General features: G+C 37.5%; 3 protein-coding genes across 3 annotated transcripts; all 3 read right to left on the minus strand.

Moving 5' to 3' along the window:
• Window positions 1-3,772: 3,772 nt before the first annotated feature.
• On the minus strand, window positions 3,773-5,340 carry LOC106324034. Its single transcript, XM_013762060.1, has 4 exons — window positions 5,229-5,340; window positions 4,776-5,135; window positions 4,061-4,668; window positions 3,773-3,988 (listed from the first exon to the last, which is right to left on the minus strand). Exons 1-4 carry the CDS (start codon window positions 5,338-5,340, stop codon window positions 3,773-3,775), a joined length of 1,296 nt encoding a protein of 431 aa, XP_013617514.1.
• A 2,285-nt stretch (window positions 5,341-7,625) lies between these two features.
• LOC106322922 lies at window positions 7,626-10,321 on the minus strand. Its single transcript, XM_013761078.1, has 2 exons — window positions 8,256-10,321; window positions 7,626-8,171 (listed from the first exon to the last, which is right to left on the minus strand). Exons 1-2 carry the CDS (start codon window positions 8,784-8,786, stop codon window positions 8,127-8,129), a joined length of 576 nt encoding a protein of 191 aa, XP_013616532.1. The 5' UTR covers window positions 8,787-10,321; the 3' UTR covers window positions 7,626-8,126.
• Window positions 10,322-10,553: 232 nt separating this feature from the next.
• LOC106322921 (probable WRKY transcription factor 41) lies at window positions 10,554-12,320 on the minus strand. The gene is made up of 3 exons (XM_013761077.1): window positions 11,935-12,320; window positions 11,686-11,814; window positions 10,554-11,591 (listed from the first exon to the last, which is right to left on the minus strand). The coding sequence occupies exons 1-3, from the start codon at window positions 12,318-12,320 to the stop codon at window positions 11,114-11,116; spliced, it is 993 nt and encodes a 330-aa protein (XP_013616531.1). The 3' UTR covers window positions 10,554-11,113.
• Between the last annotated feature and the right edge of the window lie 573 nt (window positions 12,321-12,893).

Consider the following 12,893-nt stretch of genomic DNA (forward strand, 5'->3'; position numbering starts at 1 on the left):
TCTGATTTTGGATAAATTTTTGGGTATTTTTGCGGTTCTTCGGGTATTTTTAGAGTTTTCGGATCCAGTTCGGGTATTTCGAGTCTATTTCGGGTCCTAAATACCCGAACCGACCCGGATCCGAAATATACCCGAAAATTTTGGGTATTTTACGGGTATTGAAATTATAGACCCAAACTGACCCGGACCCGACAAGATCCGACCCGGAACCGACCCGAAAAGTTATAGGTATCTATATGGGTCTAAATTGCTAGGACCCGAACCCGACAATATCCGACCCGAACCCGACCCGAAGACCCGGATGCCCAGGGCGGTCTTCTCCTTATTTTTAAGAAACTTTTAATTAAAAAACAAAACAGAAACAAAAATGATAAATAATCATGCTATTAATTGAGAATACGAACAAATAAACATTATAATTTGATTGGTTTAAAAATATACACGTATTGATAAGTCAAATATGACTCAATTCCACATAAGATTAGATTATAAGAACTTGCTCACATGTGTGATGGAAAATTAGCTCAACTAAACCGATTTTAATTGGAACCATTACAAGATCAGTTCAATTTTTTTTTTTTTGCTGAAATGTAATTTATTTATCAATAAAAAATGTTTCAAAAGTGAGACCTAAATTGGGACAAATTGATCAGCCTCTACCAAACTTAACAAAAAAAACAGAGCAAATATAATAAACACTGGAGAAAACAGAGCATTGTTGTAGCAAAATCAGTTCAGTCTAAATAATTTGGTTGCCTAAGCTAATCTCGCTAGATTATTATGAGTTCGAATTTTGTTAGCCTAACTAAACTTGCCAAATTTAGTTTCATAAAACACTGTTTAGTTTTCTAATGTTCTCATTAAATCATTTCGAGATAATGTTTTTTCGAATAATTCTTGTCTGTATAGAAAATGCTTTATTAACTTTCCACGAAGAAGTATAAAAAGTTTATTCTGATGCATCGTTGTTTAAGTTGGCATGGTGTATGCAAAATTATTTTCTCAACATTTCCGGTTCATTCTCGTAGACAATACATTTTTGAGTGATTTTAGCTGTTTATGTCTCTATGACTGATCTTACTGCAACATCAACCTGTTTCAGAAGCCTTCTGGCTTTGATACCAAACTGATGTAGGCATGCAATCTCGTTCGATCTCAGGGTCAACAAAGTTTTTATTCTAGTCGACCAAATGGTGGTCGTTAAAGGCTGGAAGAAGGTTGGTCGTACAATATGAACCTGAAAAAAAAATAGGAACGAGATGATAGAGAAAATAAAAATAAGAATAATGAGGATGAATATGATAGAATGGTGGAAGGGATAGTTGGGTGGTTGATACGATGGTGGTTGGACGGTCAATAGATGATGTGATGGGCGAAGGCCAAAGAGCGAGAATCAGGAGAGAGATAATCAAGATTGCTGGATGTGTGGCACTCTCTACCTGAGCAGAAGATGATCGGGTGGATGGTGGTGAAATGTGGCTTGCTGGTTGTTTAACTCTCTCAAGCTTGGTCGGTGGTGGAATGGACGAAGGTGAGTGGAACAAGGATGCCACAAAGTTCTACGGATTTGAACTTTGATAAGTCGAGTTATTCTCGAGTATTGATTCTCACAAACACTCAAAAGACTTATTTATTTTCTTAGCCAAAAAGGTTCTTCTTTATTGATTTTTCGGTAAAAATACAAGACTTATCATATGAGACTTATATACTCATCCAATGCAGTTTTGCCTTCAAAGGGAATTGAATCAAATGCAATACAAAAGACTCGATTTCTGGAACCTAAGACGAGGCTAAACATATGCTTTTTTATTTGAATTGAACTTAGACAAAGCAACTAAGTAAACAAAAAGAGAAACCGGTTAGTCAAGTTATCAAAGTACTGAAAATATTTCCTTGCCTTGCGTTAGACGCGTCTTACATTTGGGGAAGGTTGACTAGCCTTTTTGGTGGAGCCGAGATTGAACCTGGACATGGTGAAGTGTAGAGTGTTGGCTCAGCTCAAGGTGCACGTTTCACTTATGTGGAAAGATGGTAAATATAGTAAGTCCATCTTCCTTTTGATAGTTGGCAGAATAAATGTTTGGACCATCTTGCATATTGTATGGTCGGTCTTGGTCCTCTTTGGTTTGGCCATTTTGATCTTTAACCTTAAATTAAACCATGAGTTCTTGGACGGCTTGGTTGAGTCCTTCTCTTAGGACTCTAGTTCCGGATCGGGTAGTTGGGCCTCGTAGTACAATTGGAACCTCATTTTCTATGGCCTCATCAAAACATCATAAAGGTTTATAACTTACTTCACATGCCCTTTAGCTAAGCCTAATAGTAAGAAAAAGTTTTGGGTTATGTCATTCACTAATAACACATGTTTATTGTAGAAGAAGAAAGAAACGACGAAGAACAAAAAGAAAGAGAATGTTGATCCTAACAAACCAAAGAAGCCTCTTCTTCATTATTTTTCTTCTGGTAGAGTGGTACTAAACTTGGAAACACACAAAACAAATAGATTTGAATATGATTTTCGAGTCTGGAATGTGTTATTAACAGTTTTGTAAAAGTAATTTTTACAGCACAGACACAAGAAAGAGCTCGTCAAAAACGCATCCTGAGATCAACAATTCAATTCTTACCGCACACATTTCCTTGAATTGGAAGGTATATACAACGAAGTATATGCCAAATTTAATGATAAATGTTTGTTAAGAGAAAATTCCTTAAAAATACACGGACTAAATTTCTTTTGCTAAAATAATACACGAACTATTTGGGCTCCCCAATTAATACACATACTAAATTGTGTTACCCATAAAATACATGAATTTTTGAATTTCAGAGGTTTCATACCTCAATTTTGACGGCGTTAACTATGTTTAACAGAGAATTAAGACGCAGTTATACCTTAACTGAACACGTGCTTAAGCTGTTAAAAACTCGGTTCTTTCAAAAAATTCCCAAATCGATTGAGAACAAACCCTAATTTCGTTCTTCTCTTTTTTTTTCTCAGAAATCACCAAACCGATGGCTAAGAGTGAAGGGTCGAGTTCAGGTGCAAGGTCATTCTATAAGAAGAAGTTCATGTTTGCTTACAGTTGCTACATGTCATCCTTCTTCCTTCTCTTGTGACCTTTATTGGATTTGTCTTTGACTGACGTGCCTCCTTGATCCTATCATAATTTTTTGGACGTCCTGGCATTTTCCTTTTTTTCAGGGATTTGTGTAGCTTTTTTTACCTGTCTTCTCCCACAATCTCTCACCGTTGACAGGTTTTATGTTGTTTTCATAAGTGTCTTGCCACCTTGATGTCAGATAGTAACTATCAACATAGCTACAAACGAGAGAGAGAGAGAGAGAGAGAGAGAGAGAGAGAGAGAGTTAGAACATATATAACACAAACAAATCCCATAATACAAACGAGAGAGAAGTTAAGGTACTCACTCTTCAGGTTCCTTGTTATGCTCATTGATGACATAAATAGCATGCTGGCAAGGTATTCATGTGATGTCCCATCGATTACAAGCACAATGTTTTTGTGGAAGACATACCTCGTAGCTACAGTCAAACTCAGTGACTTCATATAAGCTTTCACTACTTTTAATGACTGTGCAGTGTTTACTTGCTTTGCGGTTTTGCTAAAAAAATCTCCATGATGTTTGGTGGAAATGGAGTTGAACAACCACTTGTTTTGTCACGCCTTCGAGAGTTACGCTTCATTGCAAGTCTCGTAATCTCCTCAAGCATGTTAATCAATGGCAACTTACGAGCTTCCATGATTGTTCTATTGAAGCTTTCCGAGTGGTTTACACACATCCTCGCATCGTGCATATGGACTGAAAAACGCTCTACACCATGTCTTCGATTCTGTTTTCAGCAAGTCCTCATGTGCTGCTGCATCGAACACTTCTAAAGCGTGCAGATTGTACTTATAATCACCTTGAGTGACGCTGTATGCAATTTCCCAGAAGTAATCCTCATACTCTGACTGTCCATAAACCTTCTTTCAATTTGCAAAAATATGTCTAGCACAATGTCTATGCTCTGCGCCGGGAAGAAGGTCTGCAACAACATTTATCAAACATTTCTGCTTGTCAGATATGATAGTGAATCCATTTCCTAACCCCAAATCAAAATCAGACTTCAACTTATCAACAAACCAAATCCATGAGGCATTATCTTCGACTCTAACTATTTTCCACGCAATAGGATAAATCCTATTATCCGCATCTCGTCCAACAGCTGCAAGAATCTCACCTTTTAACTCCCATCTCATAAACGCCCCATCAAGTCCTATAATAGGCCGGCAACAACGCTTCCATGTGTTCTTAAGATACTCAAAGCAATTGTAGAATCTATCAAATACAAACTTACCATCTTCACGAGGAATAGTAACAATCTCAGTCTTCATATTATCAAATGAACGCTGAAGCTCCTTCTCGTAATCCCACAGTTTGGCGAATTGTTCCCTCTGGGTTTCTATAACCAAATCTAGAGCCATTCTTCTTGCTTTCGTGCATATCCTTTTAGAAACTGAGAGATTGTACCTCATCATTATCTCATCCTTGATGTCAGTCCACTTAATACAAGGCCTTTTATTTGCTTTATCCTTATACAACCTTGCAATTGTACCCTGCTTCAACATCCTTGCTTTGCTATTCTTCATATGGTTATGTCCATCTACATAAGATTTCACCATCTACTTCCCCTTTGGCTTCCCAACTGAGAAATAAATCTTCCACGTGCATTTGTCTTTTGTGCTCGTAACTTTGTTTTATCCCATTTACATAGCTTCACATCGTAGTTTGTCTTCAGAACATAGTGCAACAGTTGTTCTTTGAACTCTTCTCCACTCTTGAATGACTGCATTAACCACAGGTAATGAGGCTTCTCATTGCTGTATCTTGTTCTCGAAATGACATTTTTCTGTCGATTGAAGTATTCCCATTCATCGTCACTGTCAGCAGCAGGAGCCAGATGTTCATCATCCCTTAACTGTCTCTCAGATTCTTCTTCTTCATCATCATTAGCTCCACCTCTAACTTCTTCATCATCATTAGTTTCACCTCTAACTTCTTCATCACGAATATCCCCAAAGAGTGACTGAAATGGAATATCTTCTCCTCCTTCTTCGATGATTTCTTCCTCTGCCTCATCACCAGCATTTGACTGTTCTCCATCTATGCCTTATTCATCTCTGTCTTCTTCGCTTCTGTCTTCTTCGCCTCTGTCTTCTTCACCTCTTTCTTCTTCACCATCCTTCTGTACTTCTTCATCAACCCTTTCTTCTTCACCTCTGTTTTGCTCAATGTAAATATCGACCCCACCTACTTTCATAGCTTCACTACACATCTAATTAATAGACGCATCTTAAGTGAGTTCGGAAATCGCTCTCACCAAATCCATAGTTTCTTGTGGAAGCTTGTACCAAACATGTTTTACCGACCCACTTGACCCATTGTCTTCACAGAAACCTTCAAACATTGACCATGTCATGTAATCCGGATCAATAACAATATCTTTGTTGACAAATCCTCCTCGATAGAAAAAAAATGTTATCTTTGTGCTCCATTATGCCTCCATAGTGTAGAGAAACCTTCATTACCCCTTGTTCTCTACAATCAAAGTAAGAAATTAGAATCAAAAGCAAATTCAAAGCGACATGAAGAAAAGAGTCAAAAAACCACAATTTCGAGAAAACGAAATCACCTCATCTTCTTTGTCTCTCTGAAAACATGGAAATCAAAGCGACATAAGAAGAAGAACACAGTTTCGAGAAGAAGAGAATTCAGAATAAATTAGGGTTCTTAATCAATTTGGGGCTAGATGAAATTAGGGTTTGTTCTCAATCGATTTGGGAATTTTATGAAGATACCCAAGCTTTTCACGGCTCAAGCACGTGTCTAATTAGAAAATTAACGTCGTCTGAATTCTCAGTTAAACATAGTTAACACCGTCAAAATTGAGGTGTGAAATTCTAAAGTTCATGTATTTTATGGGTAACGAAATTTAGTTTGTGTATTAATTGGGAAGCCTAAATAGTTCGTGTATCATTTTAGCAAAGGGAATTTAGTCTATGTATTTTTAAGGAATTTTCCGGTTTGTTAATTATGAAACTAATGTGTTACTTTATGGTTAAATATTCTGAACAGGAACTCAATGAAGAAAAGAAGCAAGTTTATAGTGGAGAAGTTGCGAAGTTAATGGAAGCGTACAAAAAAAGGTGGAAGATTACAATAAGCATGTGTACTCGAGGAATACTACTAACTTACTCAGGGGCAGAGAAATGAGAGATGTTAAAATTTCCTCATATTTAACATCTGAAAAAATGACTCTTTGCTGTTTAAATATTTTAGGGTTTGTTTCTTCTCATCATTTTAGAATTCTCATTTTCTCTTAGTTGCTCTTCAATAACTTGACCCAATCCCAAATAGGTACCGAATTACTCAATTACTAAACCAAAATTTGATACAAAATTAGATATACATTAGTGTGATAAAAATAGGATTTTTAACGTAAATCCCCCCAATTAAGTTTATTTCGGGTTAAAACCCCTCAATAAATGATTCAATGAATAAACCCCTCAAGCCACTTTCCTTAACGATTCGAACCCTCCGTCAATAGCGATGTTAAAAGCCGTGAATTGTCTGTTAAGTGCAAAACGCAGTGGTTCATTTATGAAAAAAAACGTTAAAGCTTTTTTATTTCTTCTTCTTCTCGTTCTAAAATCCCCAAATCAAAAGTTTTAGGGTGAAGCGGTTAACTGATTCGAGCAGCTTTCAATGGACGCGACGTTTATGAAACAAACATGGCCGGTAAAGAAATAATTGATGGAGCTGAAGCAAGACTTTCTTGATATGAAAAGACATAAGCGAGATTATTGATGTCGGGTTGGAGAGTGTTAGAGCTAAGTGTTAGAAGTGTTGTTGGTTTCTTTTGGTATAATTGTTGTTGTTTGTGGTGTTAAGATTCGTACTTTTTTGGTGTCGCTTATTGTTGCTGTTGGTATCATCTAGTCATATTGTGCTTTAATTGGAGTCATGTGCTTACATTTTGTCATTTTGTCTTCAAGTTATTAATTAAATCATAAAAATACAGAAGTAATATAAGACATATTTTACGTCCCTAACTTGTAAGAAAAGTAACTGGATCAAGAAGAGCTTTATTATCAATCACAGGTAGAAGGGACTAAAGCATTCGGTTTCATGGCGTGTGATGTCTTTTAACGGTACTGAGTTCGCCAACAAGCTCAACGCTAAACAAACCACTTCGACTTGTGCTGCTACAGAGCTCGACACAGGAATGGCTCACTACACGAGTTTCTTCATTTGTCAGATTGTTTCAGTAAACCTTTGACTTGGAACACAAGAGTCATAATCTCCTTGGGAACGCTCGAGCCGTTGAGTATGTTCTTAAGTAGAAAAACACACACACATAAACGTTTTAATGACCATGTTGTTTTAAGTGTAATTCTCTTTAAATTCTAGAAGTTTGGATTAAGAGTTAAGAGTATATGAATTATATGGTGTGACAGAGATCAAGTTAAAACCTTGGAGAAGGATGATCTTTCCTCGTCGTTTAGAGCACATGACGAACATGATTTCTAGTTAAAAAAAGAAAAGTAGCCAAAGACACGATAGATATATATTATTCGTTTACTTTGCTGAATAAAATGTAAACATTTGATGAGTTGGGAAGAAGAGTAACATGGTTCGTATGACCTTAACCAGAGGTAATTTAAAACACCAAAAGAAGGATATAACACCTTAAGCCGTGAAAAATGAAACATCAAAACATAGTGACCTTAAGCTGAGATAATCCTAACATCAAATCAGCTAATTTATAAAGTCTCTCCAGTAGGGCCGACTTCAGTAGATGGCATTGAAGTCTTCGGTTTCTTGGATGGTCTTCCTTGTGGCATGTTAGGGGGCTTAGACACCGAGGCTACTTTACATTTTCGCTTGTTGTGTCCAGTTTGACAACAGTTACTACATGTCTACAAAAAAAAATGAGTCAAGTGAAGCAATAAAAGAGAAATGACTTAGGCGGATTGAGATTACCATTATAACGTTGGCATGAAATGAAGGAAATTCCGGAGCTGGTTTTGGTGGGTTAGGCGGATTGACTGGTGCTTCCTTTTACGTTCTTTTGTTATGTCCGGGAGCTCCACAATTAGAACATTTCTGTAAAAAAAATGATGTTCAAGAAATCATAGAACATGCCACACTGAAGAAAATATATTAACCAAAACAAGAAGACAAACTTACCACAATAATCTTTTCTGTTGGCTCAAGGTTTTCATTTTGGATTTGACTTGCTTCACAACTGTCTTTTTCACTCGGATCACGGATTATGTCATTCTTTTTTGGTCTGCCCGGCATGATTCTATCAGGAGGAGGCATGACAACTACATCATAATGTTTATCCCATAACTCCATGCCATTGACAGGAAAAATAAGTGATCTGTAACAGAGCTTCCACTTCTCAATAGAATACCAATCCGATACCACGGTCTCTGACAACTTTGTGTCTTTGAATACATCGTACATTGCAGACATTATGTGGCAGTAAGGAATGCCACTTACGTCATAGGCCCGACAAGTGCAGGAAACACAGTCTCTTACTCGCACAACATACTTGTTTCTTCCATGATCAACCTCGTAGATGCCTCTGCCATTTGGATATGGATGACACCACTTCAGACTCCTCTTGCGCTTTTCTATGATAGCTAACGCTTTTGGTGTGATCAAGCCTTTAGCATTATTCATCTCATTGATCTTCACATTGTTGCTTGACATAATATGCCTCCTAATGTCTTCAAGCAATGCAATGATTGGTTTTCGACGAGCTTGTTTCAAGATAGCATTGTAAGACTCGCTAATATTGTTTTCAACAGCTGGCAACTTTGTAACGTCACTGAAAAATGCCTTGCAAAACAACAATGACAAGATGCATTACCGCCAAAAGATACAAAACTAGCCAAAATATACATATATTATTAAGAGAACATACATACCTAGACCAGTTTGAATTCACGCTCTTTTTCACTTGCTCATAAGCATCAATTTTAACGGTTTTCATCTTCTCTAGATTTTTCTCAAAGACATGCTTATTGTAAGCTCTTGCACACTTCCAAAATAGCTTATGTAGAGGATCAGCTGAGCCGTGCCTTTTCTTCAAGTTGGCAAAGATATGCCTCGCACACATTCTATGCTCCGCATAAGGAAGCACGTTTTTGATGGCATGTATCAAACCTTTTTGCTGGTCTGAAGATAATGCTAATCCATTTCCAAGATCTAAACCTAATTATTCTCGCAGTAACTCCATGAACCACTCCCAATACACCTTGTTTTCCACAGGAACAAGAGCCCAAGCAATGATGAACATTTGGTCATTTGGATCCCTTCCTACTGCAGTCAATAATTGCCCTTTCATTCGCCCTTTTAAGAATGTTCCATCCAAGTGAATGATACGCCGACAAGCACTCTTCCAACCAACTTTTTGAGACTCGAAACAAGTATAAAACGTCTCAAAAATTCTCTCTTTTGTACCTAATATTACTGTCGAGCCAGGATTTGTCTTCTTGAGTTCTTCGACATAGTCATACATCCTTGTAAACTGCTCAACATACTCATCACTGATATGTGCAACATCATTTGCCTTGCACTCTGACATTTTGTCTTAGGAACACGAAGACCTTTAAGAGCCAACCGCTGCATTATCTGGTCAGCTTTAAGGTTCGGGTTTGTCCTACACTCGTTTAGAAAATCAACAGCTATCTTTGGAGCAGTGTAGAGAGTAACAGTTCCTGTAGGGTAGCAAGAATGAGTTCCTTTGTATGATCTAACAACCATATTAGGTGATCTACTATTGATCGATGCATATAGCCTTCATGAGCATCCATCAGCTACACACTCTGCTGCTACTTTCTTCCTCTCTGATCTCTGAAAACGGATATTGACCCTCTCTTTCACTGAATACTTTTCTATTGTCTCTGTACATTTAGCTTGTGAAATAAATTCTTGGCCAACTAGAAACTCAACTTTGCCTTCATCATCATCTGAGTCTTCACTTTCAACATAATCATCCTTGTAAAAGTCAGTCCATTCATCATCACTCTTCGGTTCTTCTTCCTCTTTATCTCCTCCAATAAGAACATCATCGAGATAAGGATCATCACCTCTTACAACAAAAATATTTATGCTTTACAGTTCAGTTGTGGTGTTCACCATCTCCACCACATCTGTATCACAACATACATCCTTCCTACTCTGATCTACTATTCCAGACTGGAAATAAGAGAATTTATCCATGTTCTCTGGAAAGCCGCCACTTGCGATCATACTTTTAAGCATTCCGAAAGTTGATTCCACAAAATCAATCCTACAACATCTTGTTCCACCACCATTGTATGTTCCATCTGCTGCCCAGTATCCTCCAACGTGTAAACGAATATGAATTTTTCTGTTTACAAAAAAATTCAAACCCATCAAACACACATAATCAAACCAATAATAAATCACAAAATTCCATATAAATTTGAGATATAAGCAAGCCAAACTTACCTGTTCATCTTCCAGCGACCACTGAATCAACTCTTTCACTTTCACTTTTCGTTTTCAAACCCGCAGGAACTACTAGGCTTCTCGTTTTCAACTCTCGCACTAGATTCAAACTCACCCCCTCTCAAACTCAGTCTCTCTCAAGTTCTCACAAGAACCAAGCGAAACTCAAAACCCTTCTCTTTTGCAAACTAGGGTTCATCATTCTAAGCTATGTCGGCTTTGGAAATTTTTACTTGACTTAATTTTCAAGTTGGAAGGGTAAAACTACGTGACATTCTAATTAAAAATCGTGTTGTTTATCTACAATTGTGTTGTTTTATTCCTTTCCAAATACGCTATGTTTAACTTTGACGGAAAAAGTAACAGGAGGGTTTAATTCGTTAAGAAAAGTTACTTAGGGTTTTTATTTATTGAATCATTAATTGAGGGCTTTATACCCGAAACAAAATTAATTGGGGCTTTTACGTTAAAAATCCAAAATGTTTTATTTTTGTCAAACAGTAATCCTTATTTTGTACTATATTAATAATCTCAAAGAATATTTTAATCCCTAATTGAAGTTAAACCGAATCATGGAGAAATGTGTGGAGACCAGTGTTAATCTCGGCCGTTGGATCAAACTGAAAATCCACATCGAAAATTGGAGAACTTCCTGTAGAGGTATTAGTGGAGACCAATCCCGTAAAATCCGACGGACGAGAATAATTTCCCATGTCGCAGAACGTTCCACCACCGTTGCCGAAATCGGACTCGTACGAGTAAAACGGTGGCGTAACTGGGAATGAGAAACCGTCGCTCTCGATCCCGTTGGTACGGACAGAAAGATTGGTCCTGAGATTGGCGAGAAGGTCATTTTGGTAATTTATGAGTGTTGTGTTTGGTGTAGTGTCTGGCTTATCCCGAGGTGGGATTCCCTGTGAGCAAGTGTGTTTTCCTTTGTATGTCAAATCGAAGATCGTAGGATCATCGTCCGATCTCTGGACCTGTTTCGTGGCCCAACAATTCTGTGTGTTACGAAATGTACATCTGTAATAACTCCTGCAACACAAAAACAGCAGAGTATCTGATTAATTTCATTACATGATGCTGATGAATGTATAACATGAATGATGTCGTAAGATGATGATGATACCTTGGATACTTGGCGCCTAAAATGTCTTTCTGGCCATATTTTCTCCAGCTGAAGACATCATCATGAGGTCCTTCTAAGCCTCTCTCTGGGCTAATTCTCACTTGCTCTGTCCACTTTGGCAACATCTTCCTGCAATATTTCAATTAACTTTTCATATCTCTAATTAAATTATGAATTTATTTATTAAGTTTCGTAATTCTTGCAACTCTTATTTTCTTTCTTCTATTATGCTCAGGTTCAAAATTGTACCTCTTTTTAGAGCTCAAGTTGTAATCTTTCGATCCTCCGCCATCAATAAACTCTTCACTTCTCGGACTTCCGTTGATCGAAGTCGGAGATTCTGGAACTTTACCGGTGTTAGCTACAGGATTCGCCGCAAGATTTACCATCTCCGCCATCTGACTGTGTACTACGCTGGAACCGTTGAGCATCAAAATAGCTTTCTCATAGGAAGAAACGATCTGATGTAGGAGGGTTTCTCTCATCTCCGTCGTCATACATAAGGAAGAAGAAGACAACGATGGTGGTGGCGGAGAAGGAGCTGTTCCGAGCTCAGCTTGGAGCTGCTTTGCCGCCTTCAGCCCATGAACCAGCTCACTTAGCAAATTCTTCTGCTCCCAGTTCGACATATCCATATTATCTCACCAAAAGTGTAATTTGGTCAGTGCCAATGTTTCCGATCAAAGAAGCCCTTGCCGGATACTTACCGGTGAAGCGATCACCGGAAAAAATAGTTAATAGCAGTACCTTATATAGATTTCTTGGTAGCAGTTTTGACACAGAAGGGGAGGAAATGTAATGTTTATAAAACACGGTTATCTTTTAGCTCCTTATGGTAAGGTTTAGATTAAGAATTTATAGGATTGAGGAGGAGAAAAACGTAAGCTTTTGGGGTTGTGGTTAGATGAAGATTGATTTCTTTTGAAATTTAAAGGCTTTAGATCTGAATTGAGTGAAGAATGTGTTTGAACATTTGACCAATTCAAAGCTTGGAATAGTCATTGGTCTTCGTCAACAAGTATGTACAGTTCCAGAGTGTGCGTTTGTATATAATGGTTATGATTAGTGAAGGTCAAATGCTGACTAATTCAAATTCTGATTTATTTTAGTTTAACCAAGTTAATTAATTATATAATTCCAGTGGTTTAGTAAATAATTATTATAAAGTGCATATATGTAAATGTACCTTTCAATGTACCCTTTCAAAC

Source organism: Brassica oleracea, chromosome C2, assembly GCF_000695525.1.
Source record: "Brassica oleracea var. oleracea cultivar TO1000 chromosome C2, BOL, whole genome shotgun sequence".
Taxonomy (NCBI): domain Eukaryota; kingdom Viridiplantae; phylum Streptophyta; class Magnoliopsida; order Brassicales; family Brassicaceae; genus Brassica; species Brassica oleracea.